This window comes from Heterocephalus glaber, unplaced genomic scaffold (genome assembly GCF_053883595.1).
Source record: "Heterocephalus glaber isolate CG9 unplaced genomic scaffold, H.glaber_assembly_v1.0 deba00001687, whole genome shotgun sequence".
Taxonomy (NCBI): domain Eukaryota; kingdom Metazoa; phylum Chordata; class Mammalia; order Rodentia; family Bathyergidae; genus Heterocephalus; species Heterocephalus glaber.
Window position 1 is genome coordinate 1,937,995 of NW_028258412.1, and position 20,067 is coordinate 1,958,061.

At 45.5% G+C, this 20,067-nt stretch overlaps 1 protein-coding gene across 7 annotated transcripts in view; it reads right to left on the reverse strand.

Annotated features, from left to right (window-relative positions):
* The window catches only part of Kiaa1671 (KIAA1671 ortholog), a 190,983-nt gene that overhangs the window by 13,995 nt on the left and 156,921 nt on the right, over window positions 1-20,067 (reverse strand). For all 7 annotated transcript variants that reach the window (XM_087198025.1, XM_004843333.3, XM_021257138.2 and 4 more), the window contains 3 exons: window positions 13,725-13,843; window positions 10,787-11,021; window positions 6,382-6,556 (listed from right to left, as the gene is read on the reverse strand). In XM_087198025.1, the coding sequence (XP_087054151.1) occupies window positions 6,382-6,556; window positions 10,787-11,021; window positions 13,725-13,843 (529 nt within the window). The remainder of the gene's footprint in view (window positions 1-6,381; window positions 6,557-10,786; window positions 11,022-13,724; window positions 13,844-20,067) is intronic.

Genomic DNA, 20,067 nt, shown 5'->3' on the forward strand with positions numbered 1-20,067 from the left:
ACAACCCCAGGAAGCAAAGCAGAATGTACCCATCTGGCATGACAAGAAATTAAATGGAAAGGGGGAGAACCCAACAAAAAGAAAAAGTCATGGCAATGACAAGTCAATATGTTTCAGTTATAACCATCAATGTTAATGGTCTCAATTCACCAATGAAAAGAAATAGACTGGCAGAATGGGTCCAGAAGCAAAATCCAACAATATGCTGCATACAAGAAACACACTTAATTCAAAAGGAAACTCATAGACTGAAAGTTAAAGGGTGGAAAACAATACTCCATGCGACAGGAACCCGAAAAAAAGCAGGAATAGCTATCCTCTTGGCAGATCAAGTAGATTTCAAACCAACACTGATTAAGAGAGACGAATAAGGACACTACATCCTTGTAAAGGGAACAATCCAAGAGGAAGACATGACAATCATAAATATCTATGCACCAAACACTAGTGCACCCAACTATATAAAACAAATACTAACGGACATGAAAAGTCACATATGCACTAATACAATTGTAGTGGGGGACCTCAACACCCCACTGTCACAAATAGATACATCAACTAGACTAAAAATAAGTAATGAAATACTAGAACTCAATCGAACTCTTGAACAAATGAACGTAACAGATGTTTACAGAGTCTTCCACCCCACAAAATCAGAATACATATTCTTCTCAGCTGCACATGGGTCATTCTCCAAAACAGACCACATACTCACACATAGAACAGGTTTAAGTAAGTGCAAAGGAACTGAAGTTATCCCCTGTATATTATCAGACCATAGTGCCATGAAATTGGAGATCCATAGCAAAAGAAACTCAAAAAATTGCATAAACACGTGGAAATTGAACAACACACTTCTGAATAACCAATGGGTCACACAGGAAATTAAAGAAAAAATCAGACAGTTCCTTCAATTAAATGACAATGACAATACAACATATCGGAATCTATGGGACACAATGAAAGCTGTCTTACGAGGGAAATTCATAGCAGTGAATACGCATATTAGGAAAACAGAACGAGCTCAATTAAACAACCTGATGCTGAACCTCAAGCTTCTAGAAAAAGAAGAGCAGGACAACCCCAAAGCTCATACAAGGGAGGAAATTATAAAGATCAGAGGAGAAATCAATGCAATGGAGACTAAGAGAACGATACAAGAAATCAATGAAGCCAAGAGTTGGTTCTTCAAAAGAATCAACAAAATTGACAAACCTTTAGCCAACTTTGTCAGAAAAAGGAAAGAAAAAGCCCAAATCCATGCAATTAGGAATGAAAAGGGTGAAATGACAACAGACCCAGCAGAAATACAGAGGATCATCAATACCTACTTCCAGAACCTATACGCCAATAAGATGGACAACACAGAAGAAATGGACAGATTCCTAGATACATATGAATTACCAAAGTTGAACGAAGAAGACCTAAAAATTCTGAACAACCCAGTATCAACCAATGAAATTGAAAATGTAATTAAAAACTTATCAACTAAGAAAAGCCCAGGCCCTGATGGTTTCACTGCTGAATTCTACAAGACATTTAGAGAGGAACTGCTGCCACTACTGTTTAAACTCTTCAATGAAATTGAAAGGGAAGCAATACTCCCAAATTCATTCCTGGAAGCAAGCATCACCTTGATCCCCAAAGCAGAGAAAGACCCAACTGAAAAAGAGAACTATAGGCCAATCTCACTAATGAACATAGATGCAAAAATCCTTAATAAGATAATGGCAAAAAGAATGCAGAAGATCATCAAGAAGATCATACACCCTGATCAAGTGGGATTCATCCCAGGGATGCAGGGATGGTTCAATATACGAAAATCAATCAATGTAATACACTATATCAATAGAGCCAAGGACAAAAACCATATGATTATCTCCATAGACGCAGAAAAAGCATTTGACAAAATCCAACAGGCATTTATGATAAAAACCCTACAAAAAATTGGAATAGATGGTCTCTACCTCAAACTGATAGAAGCCATCTATGAAAAACCAACAGCCAATATCATACTAAATGGTCAAAAACTGAAATCCTTCACACTCCAATCAGGAACAAAACAAGGATGTCCACTATCACCACTCTTGTTCAATATAGTTCTGGAAACATTAGCCACAGCAATTAGACAAGAGAAAGAAATAAAAGGAATAAAGATAGGAAATGAAGAAGTCAAATTGTCATTATTTGCAGATGACATGATACTGTATATAGAAGACCCCAAGAACTCCACCAAAAGTCTTCTAGACTTAATAACCAAATTCAGTCAAGTAGCTGGTTACAAGGTCAACACACAAAAATCAATAGCTTTCCTCTACACCAATGACAGACTCACTGAGAGAGAAATAGGGCAAATAATTCCTTTCACAATAGCATTCAAAAAACTGAAATACCTAGGAGTCATCCTAACAAAAGAAACAAAAGACCTCTTCTCTGAAAACTATGGCACTCTGAAAAGAGAGATTGAAGATGATATCAGAAAATGGACAGACATTCCCTGCTCCTGGGTAGGAAGGATTAATATAGTGAAAATGGCCATACTTTCAAAACTGCTATATAGATTTAATGCAATTCCAATTGAGATCCCAGCAGCATACTTCACAGACCTTGAGAAAACAATCCAAAAATTCATTTGGAACAAGAAGAGACCCAGAATAGCAAAAGCAATTCTAGGCAACAGAGACATAGCAGGGGGTATCACACTCCCCAACCTGCAACTATACTACAAAGCTATTGTGATAAAAACAGCATGGTACTGGCAAAGAAACAGACCTGAGAACCAGTGGAACACATTAGAAGATGCAGAAACAACTCCAGACACACTCAGCCATCTCATCTTTGATAAAGGAGCCAAACACCCTCACTGGAGGAAAGATAGCCTCTTTAATAAATGGTGCTGGAAAAATTGGGCTTCAACTTGCCAAAGATTAAAACTAGACCTGTATCTCTCACCATGCACTAAACTAAACTGGATTAAAAATCTAAATATTAAAATAGAAACTCTGAACCAGTTGGAACAGAGCTTAGGTAGAACTCTTGAAGACATCGGTGTAGGAAAAGATTTTATGAACAAAACCTCAGTTGCCCGTGAACTACCACAAACAATCAACAAATGGGATCTCTTTTTATTAAAAGGCTTCTGCACAGCAAGAGAAACCACCAGCAGTGTGAAGAGACAACCCATGATGTGGGAAAAAATCTTCACCTGCTCTTCCTCAGACAAAGGTCTACTACCTCGAATCTATAAAGAACTTAAAAAGATCAGACCTCTCAAATTTAAAGACCCAATAGAAAAATGGGCAGCTGAAATGAACAGACATTTCTCACACAAAGAAGTAGAAATAGCAAATAAATACATGAAAAAATGTTCAACATCACTGGTCATTCGAGAGATGCAAATGAAAACAACGCTGAGATTCCACTTCACTCCAGAAAGAATGGCTGCTATCATGAAATCAATCAATAACAAATGCGGGTGGGGCTGTGGGGAAAGAGGAACCCTGCTCCACTGATGGTGGGAGTGTAGACTGGTGCAACCACTATGGAAATCAGTATGGAGATACCTCAAAGAACTAGGACTGGAAGTCCCATTTGACCCCACTATTCCACTGCTGGGGATCTTCCCCAAAGAATTAAAAGAATCATACCACAGTGATATATGTGCGCCCATGTTCATAGCAGCACAGTTTGTAATAGCTAAAACTTGGAAACAGCCCAAATGCCCATCAACTGGAGACTGGATAAAGAAAATGTGGTTTTTTAATAAAATGGAGTACTACTCAGCCATGAAAAATGAGAAATTAGAGACATTTATAGCTAAGTGGATGCACATTGAGGCGATACTCTTAAGTGATATAAACAGGACACGTGTCAATATTGAAAAGTTTCTCTGGTGTGAGAAACTAAAAGTGTAAATAAGGACTAAATGTATAATAGGTAATGTGAAATAGGAAGAAAAGGGGCAAAGGGGAAGGAAGTGGGAGGGGGAGGGGAAAGGATAGAAGGGAATGGGATTAATATGAGAAAATGGAAAAATAGGAACAAATTCTTTGTAAATAGGGAGAAATGGAGGGGTTGAAGGGAGGGCTGGGCAAGGGTGAAAAATAAGAACCAAGAGAGACTATGTAAAGGTGCAAATTTCCAATGATGAATGTCATTATATTGTATACCTAAAATGTACCAATGATTAGAATGAATAATTGATAATGTAAAATAGGAAGAAAAGGTCCAAAAGGGTAGGGGTAGTGGGAGGGGCAGGGGAAAGGAAAGAAGGGAAAGGAAAAATGATGAGAAATGGAAAAAATGGAAACAAAGTCTTTGTAAATAGGGAAGGGTGGAGGGCGTGAAGGGAGGGCTAGGAATGGGGAAAAAATAAGAACCAAGATGCATTATGTAAAGGTACAATTCCCAATGAGAAATGTAATTGTGTTGTATACCTACAATGTACCAAGAAAAGAATTTAATACAAAAAAAAAAAGCACAGTAAATGCTTACGTTGTCTTGTTTTTTACATTTATCATAATAAAAGACACACTGACCTTAATCTCCTCACTTCAAACATATTATCCCATCATTCTTGCAACTTTCTGAAGCAGTTCTGGAAGTCTTCTTTTTTGAGTGTCTTTAATTGCATGCTGTGGCTGCCTCAATATCCTGAATCCATTCACAACATTTACCTTTCATGCTCATTCTGACTTTGGGAAAGAGCCAGAAGTCACACATGCCAGATATCCAGTGAATAAGGGGAATGAGGACACACTGTAATGTTTTTAGGAGTCTGCCTTTCTGTTGGATGACACTTGGCAGAAGCACTTAACATATTTTCTACTACGCCCCATAAAGACACTCACGAAAAAAGAACTTTCAGAACTGCTTCAGAAAGTTGCAGGACAATGGGATAAGTGTGTATGAAGTGAAGAGTGTTCTGAGGGAGATTAATGGCAGTGTGTCTTTTAGTGCATTAAATATTTAAATATAAATATTCACTGTATCATTTGATCACCCCTTGTAGCTTGGCTCAGAAAGCCAAGGAAGCAGGCAGGGAGACACCTCACTCACACAAGGCACCTGAGCATCTTCTTTAAGAACAGAAATGGAATGGAAGAGGGAAACATAATCTTCCTAGCATTTGTTAAAGGTATCTGGTCAGAAGCAATGGAATTTACAGACTTCAGAGCCTTGTCTGACATCCTTTTGTTTGCCAATAGCAAATCTCAGATGAATGAAAAACACCTACAAGAGCTTTGGGGGAACTAAAGACTGTGTGTGAGCTGGGTGTGGTGATGTACTCCTGTAATCTCAGCACTCTAAAAGGTTGAGGTAGGAGGAGCCCAAGTTTGAGCCCTGCCTGGGCAATTTACCAAGACTGTCTCAAAATTAAAAAAAATAAAAATAAAAAGGGCTGGAGATGTAGCTCAGTGCAAAGGCTCCGGGTTCAAACCCCATTTCCCTCACCCACATGCACATACATACAAACAAATGCTGCATCTGTAGGATAGGGAGGTCCACTACCAGAGTCCCCACTGCAAGAAGCAATTTTGCTTTCTCTTGAAAATCTTTCACAGCTTTCCCCCTAGAGATGAAATCTAACTCCTTAACAAAGGACTAAGAGGGGAGCTGGTCCCTTCCTTCCTGTCTTTATAACACAGGTCTCCAGTTCCCAGTTTGAGGGACCTGACACTGCTGGGAGATCTCCTTGGCACACACAGAGTGCTCATTCCACACCTCTGTTCCTTGATCCTGAAGATGTCCTTGCTTGGAATGCTCTTACCTAGATAAATTCTTATCTGCTGTAAGATGCAGCTCAGATTTTGACCCAGAATGCAGCCAAACCAGTCCTTAGAGGAACATGTATAGTCTTTAATATTTTATTAGAAAACAAAAAGACTGATAATAAATGAACTGATTTTCAATCAAGAGTCTAGGAAAAGACCTGTAAGCAAACCTAAAGAACATATAAGGGTAGCCGGTCATAGTGGTGCATACTTATAATCCCAGCAGTCAGGAGGCAGAGGCAGGAGGATTACCAAGAGATCAAGGCCAGCCTGGGCTATAAAGTGATTCCAGGGCCAGCCTGAACTACAAAGCAAGACCTTGTCTTAAAAAAAAAAAATGTATAAGGGTGAATAAGGATAAAAGCAGAAACAGTGAAACCTTATTGTGTCTCTGCCCCTTGTAACACATAGGGTCTAAATTATTAACTCTCAAAACATTTTTTAACATAGTTTCTGATAAGCTCTACAAAACAAGAAATCAGTTTCTTATGTAACTGTGTCCTGAGGTTTGAAAGCCTGCAAAGTTGGGAAGTTCTTCCTAGGATCTCCCCTAACCTCCTGCTGCTCTGGGGCTATCTGGTAGGACAGAAGGCACAGGCATACGAACCTGTTGAGTCCTTGAACATCCAGGTGCTACTGGTGTCCTCCTCCAAAGGGGACTGGCTCTCTGACTCGCTGAATCGGCTTCGTCGGAGGGAGTGAGAGATAGGAGCCCGGCGGCGGCTTTTCTTGCTGAGCTGCACCCGGGTCTTGAGAGCACTAGAGTCCAGGACTGAGGTTTGCTTCATTGGCCGGAAAGAGGAAGAGGAAAACAAAAAAGAATAAAGAAAAAGCAAGAGAACCACCAGTCAGGGGCACTACCTCTGGGGGTGTACATAGCTTCCTTGATTGGTGAGAGGTTATTTAGTAGTTATGGGGGCCAGTGTTTTACATTTTATTTTATTAATTTTGCCTAGGGATTGAACTTAAGGCCTTGGCACTGAACTACATTCCCAGACCTTTTTAAATTTTTTTATTTTGAGACACAGTCTTGCTAAGTGCCCAGGCTGGGGTTCAAACTTGATCCTCCTGCCTCAGCCTCTCAGGGTGCTAGAATTACAGGCATGCACCACCCCCATCAGTTTAGGGCTGGTTTCTTAGACTTGGTGAGTGGGCGGGGTTGGCCAGGACAGGGAGACTGCTCCATATCCATGGAATCACTGCCTTGGTGGCCTCCACTCCAAACAGTCCCCTAGGAGACTGAAACCAAGACAGGTGTGACACATACACCCCAGGACAGGATGATACGTGGTTAGACTTGTGCTTAGGACACCGTGTTTGGAATCAGTCAAACTTCAAATTCTTAATCTACAAAATGGACAGGGGATTTTGCTTCTTGGGCTGTTAGTCTGTGCTGACACTCAGTGACAGCAACCAGTACCCCCATGCAGTGTGACACTGGTGGTTGTTGACACTGCTGTTGTTACTTACAATGGACATGGAAAAGAAATCACTTAGTGTTCTGGAGGGAATGTCCAGCAAGATATGCTAGGGCACTGTGGCATCATACAAATTCCTAAGTCAGAGCAATGCTTGGCAATCTGGAGACCTCAATAAATGTTGACTGAATAACCCAATACAACACCTAACTTAACCCTTACAACACCAAGAGAAGTGAGCAATAGTGGATGAAGACTGATCTTGCTTCTCTCTGTCTCTGCCCTCATCTATTGGTGCCCATGAGAGACCCTGGCCATGCATAGGATGGTGGACCTGTATAAGGTCCCAGAGGAGGATCCTGAGGGGGGACCTGCAGCACCCCTAAAGGGTATCTTTGTGGCCTTGCTCCAAGGAGAGAGGGACCATCTAGACAATGCAGATCTGTACCCACAGGAGGGCAGGTGGGCAGGTAGCTCTACTGTCACAGGAGAATTACAATGACACCTGACCTTGTGCCTGATCCCTGCAGTGGGGGTTCAGGGTGGGGAGAACAGGACCCAGTCTGGAAGGGTCTAGAGCAGAACACTATCTGACAGGGGCAGCTGGTATCCTGGGGTGGGAAGAGCTGAGCCCTAGGGGCTTCCCTGGTTCCCCCACAAAGGGTGCCCATGGCGCACTGTCCCAGAGCATTGAGGTGAGCTGCAAGGGTGCCAGCACACCCCCCACCCCTTCTGTGCCAAGCCATTACCTGGATTCACACCACAGAGTTGCAGGGGTCATAAAGGACATTGTTCTAAGCTTGAGAAGATAGAGTAGAAGTGAACAACACAAAGAGGGCCTCTCTGAGGCCCCTGATGAAAATTAAAGCCCACTAGAAAAGTGAAGAAAAACTCTTCAGTAAAGGCACACCAGACCACCTTAGTTGGGGGAGCAACGGTATGGATCAGAGCAGCGCAGCTGCAAATAGATCCAACCAGGGCTCCTCCCTGATGCCAGAGGCTGGGGCACACCAGCCCAAGCCAAGGGTCTGCCTGGAAAACAGCGGCACAGGCACATAAGCAACAGCCAGGGGTTTGTCCCAATACCATCAGTAAGTGCACAAGACCCTAGCCAGAAGCTTGCTCACACAACAGGAACTGGGGTGCACAGCCGCCAGCCAAAGGCCCTCCCAGACAACAGCTAATTAGGGGCCCTAGTCAGTGGCACACCTAGATACCATCCCAAGTGGGCACAGGCCCCAGCGAGAAGCCCACCCAGACAACAGGTCAGCTCAAGGATCCAAAAGGCCACCTTTCTGAACCCAGGAATTAGTGTACTGGTGAGCAGCAGAGAAAAGGCACCTCTGTGGCTTGCTGAGAATTGAAGACCACTGGGTGAGCAAAAAGTTGCCTCAACAAAGGCACAGCAGGCTGCATCTGTTGAAATGAGAAGACACGTAAACAAGTCTCAAAACCAGACTTCCAGATCACCTGAGGTAACCCCAAGAAGAAACAAGATGAACAATCTGATACTCAACCACCTGGACTCCCTGAACTGGCAACAAAAGAGGATCTGGAAAAAATCAAATCACAAATAATTTCTCAGGTAATAGCAGAGATTGTGCCCATAGTGCAAGACACGATTAATAAATCTAGAGAGGATACAGATAAAAAAAAATAGAGGATCCGAGAGACATGATGGAATCCCAACATAGGACACAAATGGAATCCATAAAACAGATGCAAACAGATTTCTAGGAGATTAAAAACTCCATTGAAAGTTTACGCAGCAGAATGAGCCAATCTGAGGACAGAACTTCAGATATAGAAGATAAGATTGCAATTAGTGACCAGGAAAAGAAAAATTGTTTTAAAATAGTAAGGGACCATGAGAAATCAATCCAGCAGCTGCTAGATGATGCAAAGAAGAATAACACAAGACTGATCAGAGTCAATGAAGAAACAGGAGAGAGTGCAGGTGACATAAAAAAAAAACTGTTCACAGAAGTGATGGTAGAAAACTTCCCAAGCAGGGGAAAAGAACTTGACATGCAGATAAGTGAGGCATATAGGACTCCATATAGCCTTGATCAAAAAAAAATCTACACATAGGCATATAATAGTTAAGATTCCAGAAACTCAACAGAAGAACAAAATTCTACAAGCAGTTAGAGAAAAGAAACAAATCACGTACAAAGGAAAGCTCATCAGAATCACAGCAGACTTCTCAATGCAAACCCTCAAGGCAAGAAGAGCTGGAGTGATGTATTTCAAGCCTTAAAGGAAAACAGACTCCAACCCAGACTGATGTACCCTGCGCAAAACTATCTTTCAAAATTGATGGAGAAATAAGATACTTTCATGATAAAGAGCACCTTAGAAACTTCATGAATAGCAAACCAGCACTCCAAAACATTTTAGACAATATCCTAGGAAAAGACAATGAGGAGCACAACCCCAGGAAGCCCAGCAGAATGAATCCATCGGGCACAACGAGAAATTAAACACAAAGGGGGAGAATCCAACAAAAAGAAAAAGTCATGACAAAGATAAGTCAATATGTGTTAGTTATAACTATCAATGTTAATGGTCTCAATTCATCAATCAAAAGAAATAGACTGGCAGAATGGGTCAAGAAGCAAGATACAACAATATGCTGCATACAAAAAACACACTTAATTCAAAAAGAAACTCACAGACTGAAAGTTAAAGGGTGGAGAACAATACTCCATGCGACAGGAACCTGAAAAAAACCAGGAGTAGCTATCCTCTTTGCAGATCAAGGGTTTCAACCCAAAATCTGAAATACTTCTGGTCCCAAGAATTTCAGATAAGAGACAGTCAACCTGTATGAACAAATCTATTGTGAACATGTGTTTTCAATTCTCTTAAGTAAAAACTCAAGAACAGAACTGTTGGTTCTTAACAGGGTGCCCATGCCTGAGGGGCTTCCCTTCCTGCAGCAGGTATCATGGACAGCCCTGCATAGGGCAAAGCCTCAGTGACAATGTCCAGCACACCCAGCCACCACACAGCAGGCTCTGCATGCCTGGGAAAGAATCCTCAGGCTGACCTCCAGGGCAGGAATCAGACTTCCTGTCTACCTGGAAGGTCAGGGTTTAGGTTAGCTTTAATTGGAACTCGTATGATTAGACGTGAGGCTGTGGAGCGAGGAAGCTCAGGCCCTGAAAGGCGAAAACATGTGCCCCAAGACACACAGCTGGAAGACAGCTGGCCCGGGCTACATGCATAAGTGGGTCTCATCTCAAAGACTGCACTCTGCACCCACAGGCCTAAGAGTAAACCCCTGAAAGGCAGGTCACTGGGAGACACTAGAACTTCCCTTAAGAAGAAATGATTGGCTGGGTGTGGGTACACATGCCTGAATTGGAGCTACTCCCAGGCTGAGGCAAGAGGATTGCAAGTTCAAGGCCAACCTAGGCAACCTATGGAGACCTGTCTCAAAAAATAAAAAGGAAAAATAATAAAAATAAAAATAAAAAGGGCTAAGGGTATAACTCAGTGATAGAGCGACCCTGGGTTCAATCCTCAGTACCATTAAAAAAAAAAGGCATGATTGACTGTTTCCAACATGGCCAACCTGGTGAGACTTACATGGATGAAGGAGAAGTCATCTGCCCCCTGGGCAGGGCAGGTGTCCTGTCGGGGCAGCGCCTCTGCCCCATCTGTAGAGTCCAGCTCAGAGCTGGAGTGGTCCACGCTGGCGCTCTGCTGGTCCCCCGCTGAGGTGGGCTCTGTCTGGGAGGACAGGGATGACAGGCGGCTTCCGGGGGGCTGTTTCCGCACAGATGTGGTGCTACTGTCAGGAGACGGAGACTCGAGGGCCAGGCTGCAAGAAAGGGAAAGAAGGGAAACGTGATGGTGGGAGAGCCCAGGCATGTTGTGAGTGGAAAGTCCACACAGGGGACTTTCAACACTTTGGATGTAGAAAATAATTTGAAATGTGTGGCTGATAACTTTTTATGTCACTTACACGTTGAAATGAAAGTCTTTCAGCTCTGTTGCTTTTCATCAAATTCATCTGAATTAAAACGTGAAGTTTAAAATTAATTCATTTTGCTTGTTTCTTTTTACTCTTTGGATATGGCCACTAGGGCATTTTGAATGACATATATGTCTCTTGAGTGCAGCTCATGTTCTATTTCTGTTGGCCATGGCTGAGGTAAAACAAATCACTATCGGCAGCTATCTGCTGCAGGAAATCTCCTGCACTGTTCCATTCACTTAATCAGTGAAGACTTACTAAGCACCTTCTATGTGCCAGGTGTTGTGCTAAAAACTCCATCATTTAATCCCCTTCACAATCCTATGGGGTTATTTAAAACTCTACACCCCCTACAATGCTATAAGAATTGTATAACTCATGAAATTAAATACTGACCTTGTTAAAGATACAGAAACTGAGGTACAAAGAGGTGACACTGAGTTCCCAAAGGGGCAGAGCTGGAATGGAGCCAGGCTATCTGACTCCAGGACCTGTGTGACAGACAGGCTCTCTGCTACCTCTCAACCCTCTTGCCATGAAAATATATTGAGGTGCATTCAGATAAGTAGAACCATAGCGAATAAAAAACTGATAGGCTGGGGATTTAGCTCAGTGGTTCTGCTGCCTGCCTCCCATGTGCAAAGACCTGAGTTCGATCCCTGGTACCAAAAGAAAACCCAACAAAAAACCCAAAAAAACTGATAAAGTCAAGCCATTGGTTCTTCCTTCCCAAAATGAACATATGCAATCTAAAGACACACAAGTTGAGAGCTCAGTCAAGCCTCCAAGGCACAGGAAACCGTTTCCCCGAGGGACCTCCAAGATGCACTGGTACAGTGTCCCGGGATTTTGCAAGGCTTTTGCCAGCTCTGAGCTGATTTCTCCACTTGGAAGAGGGAGATTGTGGAAGACAAGGGGCGAGAAAGAGGCAAACCCACAGAGGCTGAGGGAAATACCACCAACAGACAGCAGGGGGCAGCACTACCCAAGGTTGGATGCAGGGCTTCAAGGAGAGTTGGGAGGCGCAGTACCACCGGGAGACAGCAGAGTGCGCCCACCACCAGAAGCGTCCAAGTTGGACCGGGTCTCACGCGTCCTGATCTAAATGCTGAATGAAATTGGGTCTGGAGGTGGAAGGTGGCTCCCAGGGTCCCTTTGGAGATGGACAAAGTCTCCACACTGAGTCCAGAGCTCTCACAGGGCCGCTGCAGTGAAATTTAAGCTCATTAACTAAACCCTGAGATTTCACAGGTTAGGAAGGAGAAAAAAGGTTTTGTAGGTTTCCCTTTATTTTTCTTATCCATTCCCGATTCCATCAAGGCAACACAACTTTAAGTGGCTGCCAGGGGGCGTGGCCACTCCTGACATTGAGGGAGGGTGGTGGGAGACCTAGTCAGCCACATATACTCAGTCCCTGGACAGATCCTTCCTGTCTCAAACCTTATTTCCCTATGTGGAGTGTGATGGGGAAACTGAATCACTGAGTAAAAGGACTGGTAAGTGGCCCTGTAGGGAGTTGAACTCTGGTTTCTCTGACTTCCAGGACTTTGCCCAGAGTCTGGAGCCATTGGTTGGGAAGGCATGGATTAAAAACAGCAGATCTGCTCAGGTGGCCAGGATGCATTTGCCATGCTCTTCCCACCCAAGAGGAGAAAATGTTTGCAACAAGGATAGGTACGGTACACAAAACCTCCTGGTACGTGCCAGGTGCTCTTCGCAACATGAGTCCCTCTTCTACCAACCCCTGTGCTGGGTCCTTTGGTTTTCTCTGCTGTAAAATGGTAAGAGGATCAAACATCACTGTGCTCGGTGAACGCCTGTTAAGTTCTTCCAACAGTGCCCAGCACACATGCCTAGTAAACCTTGGCTGATTTATAAGCATCACTCCCCTTCTGTGGAGAAGGAAACTAACTGGGAAAATATAACTAATCTACTCAGGGTCCTACACCCAGTTCGGGTGGGGCTGGACTCACACCAGCCTGCTTCTGAATCTGGGTTACGCTCCACAACCTTTAGCCAGAATGTGCCTTCTAGTCAGCCTGACATCAGGGGCCCCACCAGCCCTGAGCAGTGGAGACCCTAAATGCAGACGTAGCCTGTGAAACCTTATGTCCACTTTTGTCCCTATGTTTGTAAACATTACACAGAAAGACATCTAGGAAGATGACAGAGAACATTATTGAAAGTACATCAGTGCTGTGGGGTTATGGGCAGTTTTCATTCCCTTTATAATTTGTATAGTGTTAATATACATAATGCAAAGGCCACCATGAGCGACATTCACAGTGCTCTGCAACCATCATCTGTTTCCAGGATGTTTTCATTGCCCCAAAAGGAAACTAGTCTCAGGAAGCAGTTGTACCCCATTCCCCTAGCTGTATCTCTCCCTATGGATCTGTCTATATTGGACAGCATATATTTATTTATGTATTTATTTTTTGCAACACAAATGGTTTCCTCTTATAACCACAAAGAGGCTCCTGTGACACAGATCAACTCTAGCCCAGATGTCCTCATGGCAGCAGGGGACCTGCACACATGCCTTACCTGTCCGCACTCTGGCACTGCTCTGCCCAAGTCCCATACTGGCCGTCAGCTTCATGCACGAGGGTATCAGTGTCCTTGGCCTCAGTGGGTCGCCTGGAGAAGCACTGCTTCAGCTGGTCCTGCAGAGACAAGTGGATAGGAGAGTCCATCAGGGAAACACTTGGTGCCCTTGGAGTTTTGCTCAGGACATCGCCAGAGGCAGGACTTTGCATGTTCCAATGGGCAAGCTGGGATGATGGGATCCCAGATCTGCACTGTCCCATGGGGGTCCCCAGCCCTTCCTCCCCCTCCCAGAGCAGCTTGGCCCTTCTCCACCTCAGTGGCCCCAAGACTGACCACACTGATGATGGGACCCCCCTGCCCCATGCCTCCACATCACTGTCACCCAACATATGTCCCACACAGTTCTGGGCTGGGGCCAGGAGTCAGGCAATGCCACTGACATGAGGTCACTTGCCAGATGGTGGTCCCACCATAGCGCTATGAGGTGGCTTTTACTACAACCCCACTTTGCATCTCAGAACAGGGAGGCTTAGAGAGGCAAAGAGATGTGGTGTCCTGAATCAAAGAGCCAATGAATAGCAAGGGAGAATTCAAACCCAGGCTCAAAACTGCAAGTAGAGCCAGGGTTACCTCAGGAGATTCACCTCATAAATAAGGTAAGCACATAAGCTGTTTTGTTGTTTTGTTTTTTTGAGACAAGGTCTTGCTATTTAGTTTAGGCTGGCCTTGAACTCACTATATAGCCCAGGCTGGCCTCAGACTCATAGCAATCCTCTTGCCTCAGCCTTCTGAGAGCTGGGATTATAGGCATCGCCACTATGCCCAGCTATATAAGCTGTTTATACCACCTTCGCTTGGTAGGTATTCTGCTAAGTCTGTGTGCACTGCAAGTCTGATCCATGTGTCACTACCCTACAGGCCCTGGCAGAACTTCAAATCAGAGATGTTTAAACTGAGCTCTCAGGCCATGGGGCCTCAAGATCAACCACCAAGATGAGCCTGAAACTCCTAAAATCTTTCTGAAAGTCTGATTTTTAAAGTTTGCTTTAACTGAAAGTTCTTTCACTTCGGTTTTACTTCACAGGCTCTGACCTAAAAGCTTACTGACCGAAGGCAGGTATAGAAAAAGCTTACTGACCAAAGGCAGGTATAGCTACAAGGTGGTCCAAAAATGCATAGGACAAATTAGAAGACAGACAGAAGAGTGGAGCCACCCACCCCTCCTCCACCCCTATGTACCTCAGTCTTGTCAGTCATCAAATGCAGACAATGACATCCTAGAATTTAAATCTGAGAGGACCCTCAGGGGAAACTGAGGCCCAAGACTGGGACAGCCAGATGGCTCCTTTCAGCCCCTGACATTCCACCTTCCCACCTTCCCATGATGGTTCACAAAACTCTGGTGAGGAAATGTACAAAAAATGCTGTTCAAAACCTCAAGAACTTGGCAAGTTTCAAACCCACTTGCTTGGACTAGTTGAGCAAGCCCCAGCCCACTGGTGGGTAGAAATTCCTGGCCTGTGTCTTGCAGCCCAGCCTGATGATGGCCTCAGCCCAGCCCCTGAGGGGACAGCTCCATGATGACTATGCCGGGGCACAAGGCTAACTGGAACCTAAATTTAAGGACTATGTTAGAACAAGTCATAACACATGTGCTCAATTTAAAATGCACAAGTTTAGTTGATATGGCCTGTTTAGTTCCAGGAACTTATCTCAAGGAAATCATTAGACACGCTTGCCAAGATCCATAGCACCGCAGCTCCTGGCAGGATTGGTTTTCATTGCAAAATATTTGAAATGACCTAAATATCTAATAAGATGGGGCCTGTGAAATACAAAAGCCACACAGTGGAGTAGAAGCATGGAGGAAAATGACATTCATTGAGAATATTTACTGTCACAGAAAGACGTGTGCCACACACCAGCAAATGATTAAAAAAAATTTTTAGAGGTATCAAAGTGATGCCTGTTGTGAAACTAGTTTTGTAAAAAATAAACAAGTACATGTGAGTGTAAGCAAAGAAAAACATCTGCAAGATTCCTTGGCAAACAATTAACGGTGGTGAAATCACAGGCTTTTTATTACTGGTGGTGATTTTATTTAGTATCTACATTTGTAAATTTATATTCTGATAGAATTTGATGATAAAAGTAAAAAGTAATACTTCTTAGTACTATCATATTATAAACATCATGAATTAAGAACAAATCAGATAGGGGCTCTTTATTAATCTACACCAGAGCTCAGTACTTTTTCTATAAAGAATCAGATAGTAAATATTTTGGGCTTTACCAGCCATAGGAGTCCCCTGTCCCCATACTCAACTCCACCACTGTTATCAGAACAGCAGAGACTGGTATGTAAATGAATGTGCTTGGCTGTGTTCCAATAAAACTTTATTTACAAAACAAGCAGTTGGCTAAATTCATCCTCAGGCAGTAGTTTGCTGATACCCAACCCCTCCAAAGGCTACAAAGAGGTGGGGCTGTTCCATTCACGACTGAACCCAGCACCTGGAGTGATACCTGGTCTCTCACAGTTGTTGAATGAATCTGTTGGGGAACGTGATTCTGCCCTAATATTTTCTGCCTCAAGTAGGGCTGAGTTCCTTCACCAGAAAAGGCAGCAGAGTAAGGGAGGGGCGGAAGAGAGAGCAGTACAACTGTGTCTCGGGGGTGTGACACACTCACCTAACAAAAAGCCCTGAGTCAGGCCATGCAGCTCCCACAGCTGACAGAGCAGTTCCCAGAAACCCAAGCCATGAGTCCACCCCTTTCAGCAACTCTGCACTTCCCAGCTCTGCAGGGCTGAGGGCCACAGGCCCAGGTTGGCATGAGGAACCTGCTGTGTCTCACCACCTACCCACCCGGGCCCCAGCCCCTACCCACCCTGCGTCCAGGTCAGATCTGCCCACGGACAGGGCAGTACAGTAATGATAGTGACCAGGCTGCCAATGTGTCCATCACTAAGCAGTGGAAAGCTGTGGGGAGCTGTGGGGCCCTCATGGGCCCATTTTCTAGAGCAGGAGATTGAGGCACAGAGTAGAGATCTAGTTTGCCAGAGGTCACAGGCTTCAAAAGTGGAGTGGCTGGGGTTTGAACATGGGCTTGCCTGATGCCCAAGCTTGTGCGCCCCAATGCTGTCATATTTTCGTCCCCACTGGACCTCCAGTGACCATTTTTCAGAGGGAAAACCTGAGGGCCAGCCAGGGAAGGCGAACTCAGCACTCAACAGGAAGGCAGAAGGAAGGGAGGGAGGCAGTTAGCTAGGAGATAGGAAAAAATAAAGGAAGTTGGGGGCAAGGAAGGGAGCCAGACCAGGAAGGAATGGAAGGGCACCAGACCCTCCCCCAAAGCCACCAGCAAAAACTTGCAGTATCCTCCCTGTGTGTCCCAGCCAGGAGGGGCTTGGGAGGGGCTCTGGGCAGACCACTCCTCTTGGAGCTGGATCTTCTTCTGCCCTGGCCCACTGGTGGGGTGGGTGGCAGGGGACAGGTGATGCTTCCCAGCGAAAGTGTGGGACGCCAGCCTCTGACCCCTCTCCATGGTCCAGGAGCAACTACGCCAGTGTGGCCAGAGGCAGGCAGCATGACCAGGTGTAGCTGGATGTGGCCATGAGTAGCCAGGTGTAACGGTTTGGGTAGGGGCGTCGCTTGGGGGTCTGGGTTGGTCACCTGGCTGGAATATACTCAGGACACGCTATGGGAATCACTCAGCAAGGTGGGCAGGCCTAGAGGTTGTCTCAGGTTGGTGGCAAGCTTGGGGTGGGGGAGGGTAGAGAGAAGCAGAGCAACAGGCAGGTAAATAGAGGCAGAGAGAGAAACAAGATCATGAGACCAAGCCCAAGAGAGAAGCATTCAGCACAGGCACAGAGAGAGCCACACGGGGCAGAGAGGTGAGGAGGCATGGGTGCCCAAGCCTCAGAGGAGGAGCTGACAGGCCCACTGGGCTGTGGCTCCATGGCTCCACCCCTAGGACACACTGGTGAGCACCTGTGGGCTCCTGGTCGGGCTCCATCTCCTGCCCCATGGTCTGAGCAAGGCCAGTGACCTTGAGCCAGGCCCTGCCCTTCTCTGACCCACAGTTTCCCTTCTTGGTGAGTCAGTGGCCTGGGATCAGAGGTTTCAGTGGCCTTCTGCAGCTCAACAGCTGGCCTCTGGGTAATGCCCAGTGCTCACAAAGCCTATGGGCATGAGCATTGTTTCCCATGAGAAGGGCTGGTTTACCCTCCCATACACCAGCACGTTCAGAGTGCTCACTCCCTGGGGCTCGAACCACGTCCCTTTCACCAATGCCCCACGGATAAGCCAACAGCACCTGGCCTTAGCAACCTCACCCACAGCTTTTGGGTCCCAGCTATGGAAGTGACCAAGCTGAGTTCTCTAACACGGTGCAGATAGGAGGCAGGACAGGTCAGTAGCTCTGAACATAGACTCTGTGATTCAGCAGCAGCCTGGGGCAAATTCAGCCCTGCCACTTGCTAGCTGTGACCCAACCTCTGTAACCCTCGATTTCCCACTCCAGGAAATGGAGCTGAGGAGAATGCATAGGGTGCTGGGAGGATTCCAAGAACTGTCTGGTGAGTGCTTACATGTGCCTGGCACATGGTCAGGGCTGAGCAGACGCCAGACCACATGATGGTGATGGTGTCCATTGTTACCTCCCCAAACATTGTCATGAATACTATAAGAACATGCTAGCAGGCCCCTCCATTCCACTAAGAGCCACAGGAGCTGCCTGCATCAGAGCCCTGAGTGTCCCTTGACCTGGACACTAGGCAGCCACTCCCCTTCAAGGGCACCAGGGCAGGACGAATGCCCATGACAAAGACCTGATCCCCAGCTCCACAGGGCAGGTGAGCCATTACCATGACCCACAGTCTGTGAAATGAGGGCTCCGGCCCAGACATGCTGTCTCCAGGGGACAAGCATTACCCAAAGTGACAGGAACGTACATCAGCAGTTGGACTGCAGGAGGTGGGTTTGGTTTCATGGATGGGAGTGCCTGGCTCGTCTGTAGTGAGGCTGCCTTGCAGACTATAAACAGAAAGACAGCTGGGCTGCGCCATGGGGCTCTGGACAGTCCCTGGGGGGGTGTCCCCTGGGGCAGACAGCATAGGAGAGCAAGGAGTGGCTAAGATCACAGACTTTCCTCCACTTACTTCCCAGTAAACTCATTGTAAGGTGGACATATCCTAAGTCAAAATTTACCAAATGCCCCCCAAACTACCTAACACTCCAGCTTAGTCTGGCCCACCTTAAACATGCCCAGAACACTTCCATGAGCCCACAGTTGGACAGAGCTGCCCAATGAAAACCCTGTTTCATAATAAAGTGCAGAGCAGCACAGGGAATTTATTAAATACTGAGCTGGAAGAGAGAGGCAGAATGGTTGCCTGGGTTCACTCTCACACCCTCGTAAGGCCCCAAATCCTGAATGGAAACACAAGTTCCGGACTAGACTCAGAAGAAGTACCAAGTGTGTCCCTGGTGCCACAGCAGATCCCTCATGTGGGTCAGCTGGTTTAATTCCTGTAACAGACACCATCCACACCCCCATTTCACAGTGAGGGCCCTGAGGCTCTCAGAATTTTAACAGTAACAACAGACATTTAAATATCACTTGCTGTATACAGAGTCACCACATTTAGTTCCCCCAACAACCCCAGGAGTTGAGGATTGTTACTATCCCCACTTTCCCAATGAGAAGACTAAGGCCCCACCCCCAATTCCATACACTCCTGTTGCAGGTCCACCAAGGGCTGCTCCTCTGCAGATTTCTCAGTACATCTGTCACTGTAGGCAGTGCTGGCCTGGGTCCCACTATGTCCCTAAATTCAGCTCAGCCATCACATCCCCTAGGAAGCCTCTCTTGACAGCAGCACCCCCAGCAGAATCTGGGCTCTCCTTTGGATCCAAGGTAGAAATGACAGTCAGGGCTGTTGTTAATCTTTGTCCCCTCCAAACGGTGAGCCCCCTGAGGGTGGGCACTGGAATATGTTCTCCCCCAAAGGCAGTCCAAGTTCACAGGCAGCCAGCCACAGGGGACAGAAAGTAACTGATCATGAACAGATAAATGAATAAATGAACTAATGAATGAATGAACTCATAAATGATCCCCTGCCTGGACTCTAATGTCTCTATGGATAATATTGTTTACTATTTGGCTCTTCACCAAACCCTTCTGATATTATCACAGGACCATCTGTTTCTATATATATACCCTCACACTTTAATTCTGATTGATTTTTAAAGCAATGGGACCTTTTTTAAAAAGGTCCCCTATGAGCAAAATCCTGACAGACTGTGAAACTAGGGTGGTCCGAGTGAAACATTTTTTG